The sequence below is a fragment of the Salvelinus sp. IW2-2015 genome, linkage group LG22 (genome assembly GCF_002910315.2).
Source record: "Salvelinus sp. IW2-2015 linkage group LG22, ASM291031v2, whole genome shotgun sequence".
Lineage (NCBI taxonomy): Eukaryota > Metazoa > Chordata > Actinopteri > Salmoniformes > Salmonidae > Salvelinus > Salvelinus sp. IW2-2015.
In genome coordinates, this window is record NC_036862.1 from 31,552,069 (window position 1) to 31,560,742 (window position 8,674).

Below are 8,674 nucleotides of genomic sequence, written 5' to 3' on the forward strand. Positions count from 1 at the left end.
GTAACACACTACGCCGTCATGGATTAAAATCCTGCAGCGCACGCAAGGTCCCCCTGCTCAAGCCAGCGCATGTCCAGGCCCGTCTGAAGTTTGCCAATGACCATCTGGATGATCCAGAAGGAGAATGGGAGAAGGTCATGTGGTCTGATGAGACAAAAATAGAGCTTTTTGCTCTAAACTCCACTCGCCGTGTTTGGAGGAATAGAAGGATGAGTACAACCCCAAGAACACCATCCCAACCGTGAAGCATGGAGGTGGAAACATCATTCTTTGGGGATGCTTTTCTGCAAAGGGGACAGGACGACTGCACCGTATTGAGGGGAGGATGGACGGGGCCATGTATCGCGAGATCTTGACCAACAACCTCCTTCCCTCAGTAAGAGCATTGAAGATGGGTCGTGGCTGGGTCTTCCAGCATGACAACGACCCGAAACACACAGCCAGGCAACTAAGGAGTGGCTCCGTAAGAAGCATCTCAAGGTCTGGAGTGCCTAGCCAGTCTCCAGACCTGAACCCAATAGAAAATCTTGGAGGGAGCCGAAAGTCGTATTGCCCAGCGACAGCCCCGAAACCTGAAGGATCTGGAGAAGGTCTGTATGGAGGAGTGGCCAAAATCCCTGCTGCAGTGTGTGCAAACCTGGTCAAGAACTACAGGAAACGTATGATCTCTGTAATTACAAACTAAGGTTTCTGTACCAAATATTAAGTTCTGCTTTTCTGATGTATCAAATACTTATGTCATGCAATAAAATGCAAATTAATTACTTAAAAATCATACAATGTGATTTTCTGGATTTTTGTTTTAGATTCCTTCTCTCACAGTTGAAGTGTACCTATGATAAAAATTACAGACCTCTACATGCTTTGTAAGTAGGAAAACCTGCAAAATCGGCAGTGTATCAAATACTTGTTCTCCCCACTGTATATATATATTTATATATGTATATATATTCTGGACTCTGACATTGCTCGTTCTGATATGTCTTAATTTCTTTCTTTTTACGTTTTGGATTATGTGTGTATTGTTTTGCATTGCTAGATATTACTGCACTGCTGGAGCTTGAAACACAAGCATTTCGCTGCACCTGCGATAACATCTTCAAATCTGTGTACGTGACCAATAAACTTTGATTTGAGATGAAGCGACGCGCTAGAATCACATGCCAATGTGTCATCTCAAAGTAATTTGATGGCAGCAAACCCATCATACAGTATAAAAACATGTTATGTAAATGTCTGTGAACTGAAAACGTTCTGTCTTTTGTGGAGAGGTTGAATATTAACTGGTGGTTATGTAAGGGAGTAGGGTAAAGGGGGGTATTTCTTCTGTCAGAACTGAGTGGCCAATTGGGCTCTAAAAAATAAAAAACTGAAGTCAGTTGATCCATTGCTCATAAAAAAGGCAAGTGGGAAGTTAGAAAATTACTATGGTGATAACATGTCAATAACACATCAGTGTGTGGGTAATAATATGTTGACTTATATGAATCTAAAATACATGTCAGATATATCAACTTCTCTTTATCTGTCATACGTTAAAATACACTGTTCCTCTCTCTTTCCCTTCCTCCCTCCACTATGTCCTTCCTCCGGCAGCTGGAGCCATCTCAATACGGTCTCCTCAGCAGAGTCTGACCAGGCCTGTCCAACAGGATGTGTTGTTCTCTGTGGACATCTCCTGTGTTGGGATTCCCACAGTACAGTGGACCTTTATGTCTGGCAGGGTGAGCAGAGACATTGGGGCGTGGCAACCTGGGGGGTATACCAATGTGTCAGAGGACTACATGGACAGAATCCTCACGTACACTAATGGATCTATGGGACTTTCAGACCTACGTATTCAGGACACTGGCTTCTACGTGATCACGGTGACTGAACTGTCCGGGAGCAGCAAAGATGCAGGATTTGTCTTGAATGTGGAAGGTGAGTGAATGGTGGGTGCAGGCCTATATCACAATGTGGCATTTTGCTTTAGGCTACAGTGTTAGTGTTTCATCATAGTTGACATTTACAAGAACCCCTTTATGGAACTGTTTTCCTCTCAGTCCTGGAGGCAGTTTCTGCAGTGGCCTTATGGTGTTATTGAACAGTATCTATCTTTATGAGTAGTTCAGTACAAGTGACCTTCATTGAACTCTACCATTATGAGTAAGCTAGTTAGTGGAAGTGAGAATGAACATGGTGTGTTCTCCCTCCCTGTGTTGTAGAGGTTCTGTATGAGGACCTCCAGTACCTAGCAGTGTTTGCTGTAGTGCTGGCCTCCCTGGCAGGCTTCCTCATGGTCTCCATGTGGCTCATGGACAAAGCCTACAGCCAGATCAATGCATGGAGACAGAGGAGGCAGATGCCAGGTAAATACTTTTAGAATGATTTTGGTAATATAAATAATTAGTAATTCAATGACAAGTTTGATTGTTCTTGTGTGTACGTGGTTCATTGAATTTCTCATTTTCTGTATTATCTCCAGAGAATGATGTAACTGAGCTGCAACCTCTCTGATATGAAGATCTGAGAAAGCCAGATGGGACTGCCCAACAACCAATATGAGCTATAATGAAAGACTCATTTTATAAATCAATGAAAGCATCCACAGAGTGTAAATGTCACCAAGTTACTGATTCCAGGAACAGATGAAGGATTATCAACCTACGTGCCTCAAGACAAGCTGCATGTATTATTTTACTGTACATAAACTGTATACACAACAACTGATATTAGTCCACACGATTTTATGTAAGGAAACACACTGACAAGTGGAAACAAAATATATTTTTGTTTTCACAGCTGAGGTTTTCAGTTTCTTTTTCTGTAACATTTAAAATATACAGTTGAGGTCGGAAGTTTACATACACTTAGGTTGGAGTCATTAAAACTCGTTTTTCAACCACTCCGCAAATTTCTTGTTAACAAACTATAGTTTTGGAAAGTCGGCTAGGACATCTACCTTGTGCATAACACAAGTCATTTTTCCAAAAATTGTTTACAGACATATTATTTCACTGTATCGCAATTCCAGTGGGTCAGAAGTTTACTTACACTAAGTTGACTGTGCCTTTAAACAGCTTGGAAAATTCCAGAAAATGATGTCATGGCTTTAGAAGCTTCTGATAGGCTAATTGACATCATTTGAGTCAATTGGAGGTGTACCTGTGGATGTATTTCAAGGCCTACCTTCAAACTCAATGCCTCTTTGCTTGACATCATGGGAAAATCAAATGAAATCAGCCAAGAACTCAGATTTTTTTTTTTTTTTTGACCTCCACAAGTCTGGTATATATTAATAATAATAATACATTGGCACAGGTAAGTCAAATGTCCAAGCAAATCCACAAACATCAATGCATGATTTCCACAAAAGTGGATCAAGTTAGGATCAAGTTAGGATTCAGCCCATATTCAGCCCAAAAAATCTGAGATAGCTAGAGAGTGTGATAGTGGCCGGACCTAAGGACAGGGGGTGAGGGCTGCCATCAGAAGATCCATCTTGTAGACAAAGTTGCGTCCCTCCATCTTGCTCCAGTGGACCTCTTTGTAGGGCCCTCGCAGGTGGTTCCACTTCCCATCCTGGATGACGTCAGACTTGGGCAGCTCCTTGTTCTGGCTGCGTGGGAACTGGACCAGGAGCTTACAGCCACTCTCTGGACCACTACGCACTGGAAAAGATACAACACATTCATTTGGACAAATATTAGCATTATCTTAAGTTTCAGTCATTCAGATCATCACATTCGTTTTCAGACTAAATGAGCTGTTTAAGGTGCATGACGGTCAATATGCCAGTGATTGATTGAAGGACGGTACCTGAGATTGCGTATTCCCTGTTGGAGGAGGCAATGGAGATGGCCGAGGCTCTTCCGATGCTCTCCACAGAGCCGAGGCCCAAATGGTTACTGAAGCTCAGAACATGCCAACTCATCACTTCAGCCAACTGCTGTACCGCATGGACCTGCTGCTGAGACATCTGCAGTACCAGGGTACAGGGGGGCACTGTTACTCACTAGTTCAGACAGGAAGCTAGATCAATACTTTGAAATAGATTTGAATAAAAGTTTCCCTGGAGCAATAGGACGTGAAGAACTACAGCAGGTCTAGCAAATGCATCTAGTCATGCATTTTAGAACATACAGCAAGCATTTTAGGTGGCTTCTAGCTATACTTGACTGTAATACAGAGTACATAAACAGCAGGTGGTGATGTGAGAGCAGTCACTCTGTCCCCTGACCTGGGAGAGGAGGAAGTCCTGCAGCTCCGGTTCCTGGTGAGAGAGGGTGATGACACTGTGCACCACTCAGATCTGCTCAACCCCTGTTCAGCTGCAGCTGGATAGACTTGCACACACGCACAGAAGGTCATGGAACATTCTTTCTCCATGGTCAAAGTTTTATCTAGACAAGACCTTTACCGAACATTGACAAAGCTGAATAATTACCAAATTAAATTGTTGGTAATTCATTAAGGGGAAACCTCTTCTTCTGTTGTTCGAACACGGAACCTACCTTTTTCCTTTTAATTAATTCTCTACTCTCACCAAATGTTCTATTCTAGAGGATATGTCGCCAATTCCTGGAGCAGAACTGTATTCTCTAAACACTGTCCCCCAAACCATGTATAAAGAGCACTCTGCCTCTGTTGCTCTGGCCTAGCCAGTCCTCCTGGCTTTAACAGTACTCTGTCTCTGTTGCTCTGGCCTAGCCAGTCCTCCTGGCTTTAACAGTACTCTGCCTCTGTTGTTGCTCTGTCCTAGCCAGTCCTCCGGCTTTAACAGTACTCTGTCTCTGTGCTCTGGCCAAGCCAGTCCTCCTGCTTTAACAGTACTCTGCCTCTGTTGCTCTGTCCTAGCCAGTCCTCCTGGCTTTAACAGTACTCTGCCTCTGTTACTCTGGCTTAGCCAGTCCTCCTGGCTTTAACAGTACTCTGCATCTGTTACTCTGGCCTAGCCAGTCCTCCTGGCTTTAACGGTACTCTGCCTCTGTTACTCTGGCTTAGCCAGTCCTCCTGGCTCCTGCTCCACTTACTTGCAGATCTGCTCGTAACCCTAGGAGGTGATGAGGACTTTGACACTGGACTCGTACACGTCGTTGATGTTGGACCAGTGGGCCTGGATCTGGGGGTCTTCTATACGGCTGGCCAGGTTGTCGATGGTCCGCGCCGTCCTGAAACAGACACGAGGGGTGGACTTGCAGTCAATGTTGAGTTGCTGTCCTGTAAAATTCTAATTCAGTAACAAACGGTTTCATTGTGCCAACATTTTCCTGATTTGTGATTTTACAACAAAGATAGGAGGTGCTTTGACTGAAACAACAAGCCTGACGACAGGAGAGAAGACTTTTATAAAAATGTTGAAAAAGAAAACAGTATAACAGTATTAGCTTGTCATTGATGTGTGATGTGGTGTGTGTTTGTGCCTACCTGCTGCGTAGGAAGATGTGTTTGGCCTGTTTGATGATCTTCTCCAGTAGGCCCTCATTCAGCTGCAGGTTGGAGATCTCAGCCTTGTCGTAGGCCATGGGCCCTGCCATACGCTGCCTCTTGTGGCCAAAGGTGGCGCTAGCTGGATGGGGCATCACTATCGAACTCAGGGTCTGCTTGTGGAACTGTGGGTGGGAAGGAGGGGCATTTATATCGATCAATATGTATCACAGTTCACACAATCAGCAATGAAAACACATGCATATGTATAAGATATATATATATTTTTTAACACGCGGGACTTAGTTTGGTCAGTATCTGTCTGAGTACGTCTTTGGTCAACAATATAATTACTATATGGTCAGATTCAATTTAGTTCCATAATTTTCCATGCAGACAGACAGGCGGACCCACCTCTCTCATGAGCTGGTGCAGGTTGTGTTCTAAAACATAGAGGTGGTCGTCAGGTTTGGGTTTCTCTGGAGACGCCCTCTGGTTCTTCTTCTCTCCAGTGGAGTGACACCGAGAAACGGACAACTGGAGACCTGCAGGGAGGATAGACAACCTTAACGGTGGTGTAATACAGAAATCTCCAAGAGTAGGACTCTGCACACCTGACGAGGGGTGAATAACAGCAAAAGCATCTCCGGACACTTAGAAGGTACTACTCAAGGTAACATAGACAAAAATAAACATTTAAATGCATTCATTTTGCATGGTTTCATGGAGTATGAATTTTCCATAGGCTACAATAACCCTCCTAAAAGCAATGTAAAGAGTCCTCACCTGGAAAGGGTTGGGAGATGATCTGGTTCTTGACTACGATATGGGACTTGATCTGAACCGCCTCCCGGGACAGCAGGGCGAAGATCTCCTTACAGAGCAGCACGTTCTGGGCAGCTTCCAGCTTCACATGCCATGGCTGAGTACCTGCTTTAGCTTTAGGCTGCCTCCTGAACAGGCTCACAGTGCCTAGGTCACCTATGTCAGAGGCTTGTTTCTGGATTGAAACCTGGAAGACAACACATAACAATATTTAAGAGGCCAGGCCAAACATTGACATCACAAGGACGTATGTTCTCTGAGCTGAGGAAAGGTTCAAGAGGGCCAGCAGTCTTTATTCACTTTGATGTAAGCCAATCCCTCCAGATCACTGGGGATCTGGACATTCAGTGGACAGTAATCCTCTGGGAGCTTCTTGTCCAAGTCGATTTCCATGTTCTTTATCACCTTAAAGGTGCCGGTAAGAGGAAACAAGGATCCTGCAGAGAGAGACATGGCATTAGAAATGAGCTATATAATGTCAGAAAAACACTGAATGTGCAGAAGGTGGTAAATACTGCAATGACACTAAATGAGACATTTGAGCAGACTTAAAGCCTCCACACCTGCACTCCTGTAGCTGAGGTCTCCCAGGATCTTGTCTCCTACTTTGCGTAGTTTCCACTCCGAGCGGAGCCGCTCTGAGTTGAAGTCCCTCTGTCTTCTGTTCTCCTGGTTCTCTGCCACTGATTTGGTTAGTTTCTCTGCCCCCTTCAGGAGCAGCTGAGCTGCTGTGGCCAAAGACTTCTTCTTACAGATGAGCTGGAACACCTGGGGTGTCTAGAGTAGGGTGTGAGGTAGGGATTGGGGAGGTCAGGGGAGAGAGAGTGAGGTCATAGGTACATGTCAAATAGTCCAAAGTGGCTTCATCTCCTTCATCTGCAGTGACCTCAAAACACAGGATAGGTCAAAATAAGCAATATGTTGGATGTGTATTGTGTACCAGGAATTTGCTTTCATTGTCATTCTAGTTCTTCCACATCAGTGCAAAAAGAATGAACCACTTGAGACTACGGAGATGCATTGAAAAGATTGAAGTCGTGAGTAAAGCCACCTAGCTAGGCCAACCTTTCCGGCTGAGGGGTCCTGGGACACTGGGTCCAGGTCCATGTACTTCTTCTCCTTGACTATGCTGAGGATGTCGTATAGCACACACAGCTCTATCAGGGAGATGCGCAGGTTGTTACGCACTGAGTCCCAGGGCCACAAGGAAGGCTGGAACTTCACTGTGGCTGGAAGAAGAAGCAGGTATCAATCAACCATTCTATTCAGACCAACTCCCTACAGAGCGCTTAATAGAAACATAAATCTTGCTACAGATTAGGGCCAGGACCATACCTGTAGCATGGCAAGGAAACAAAACACAAAGCAGATTGAACTTCTTTAGGAAAACAGCCCTAATGTTGGAAACAAATGTTGTTATGTTGTCATTCAGAGTCACATTTTCCCCCCCAAGCTATAGCACACAATATTTTACAAACAGCTTGTTTTTAAAGGACCAAAAAGTGAGTTCTGCTTTGTGTTTTCATTTTTGCCATGGAACAAATATTACAATGTTGGTATCGTCACAGCCCTGCTACAGATGTCTATCAGATGGTCTCAGGAACACGTATGGTGGTTTTTGCATAATAACTCTCCAAGGCAGAAAGAAGGCAGAAAGAATCACTTTACAGTCAACTAATGAAGCTGGTGTAGACAAACACTGAATGTGTCCATGGGGTGACATACATTCATCCTCCTCTGGCTTTTGCTTCCCCCACTACTGGGGGTCCCTGGGCTCTGCTTCAGTCCCCTCTTCATCGGAGTCTGATCCCTGGCCAAAGTCGATCCTCTGGGCTAGCTTGGCCAGGTTTTGGGACATGGACAAGGGAGGGACATATGTCTCCATGCCATCTCGAGACACCTCCTGGACCTGCTTCTCGCAGGACAACTCGATGCCGACACGCACTGCTGGACCACCACCCGACATGATGATGGCGAAGCGTAATCAGACCCAAAACTTCACACACAAAACCATTCGATTCACTACATCTTACCCACCATGATTATGGTCATAGACCAGGGCAAGTCTAGACAAATAAGTAGCTTGCTAAACAGACTACAGCTAGCCATGTAGCAAATATATACTGACCAAAAATATAAACACAACATGCAGCAATTTCAAAGATTTTACTGGATTACAGTTCATAGAAGGAAATCAGTCAATTGAAATAAATTCATTAGGCCCTAATCTATGGATTTCCCATGACTGGGCAGGGGTGTAGCCATGGATGGGCCTTGGGGGGCATAGGCCCACCCACTTGGGAGCCAGGCCCACCCACTGGGGAGCCAGGCCCAGCCAATCAGAATGAGTTTTTCCCCACAGAAGGGTCCTATTACAGAGAGAAATACTCCTCAGCACCCCCCCCCCCCCCCCCCATTTAATTGTATTTATTTAACCTTT

At 44.8% G+C, this 8,674-nt stretch overlaps 1 protein-coding gene and 1 pseudogene across 1 annotated transcript in view; one reads left to right on the forward strand and one right to left on the reverse strand.

Moving 5' to 3' along the window:
* The window catches only part of LOC111949539 (V-set and transmembrane domain-containing protein 5-like), an 11,548-nt gene extending 8,661 nt beyond the window's left edge, over nucleotides 1-2,887 (forward strand). Inside the window, exons 2-4 of the mRNA XM_023966806.3 lie at nucleotides 1,597-1,923; nucleotides 2,208-2,351; nucleotides 2,468-2,887. Coding sequence (XP_023822574.1) covers nucleotides 1,597-1,923; nucleotides 2,208-2,351; nucleotides 2,468-2,499 — 503 coding nt within the window. The 3' untranslated portion in view covers nucleotides 2,500-2,887. The remainder of the gene's footprint in view (nucleotides 1-1,596; nucleotides 1,924-2,207; nucleotides 2,352-2,467) is intronic.
* Nucleotides 2,888-3,298: 411 nt separating this feature from the next.
* Nucleotides 3,299-8,200, reverse strand: LOC111949831 (mediator of RNA polymerase II transcription subunit 17-like; annotated as a pseudogene).
* Between the last annotated feature and the right edge of the window lie 474 nt (nucleotides 8,201-8,674).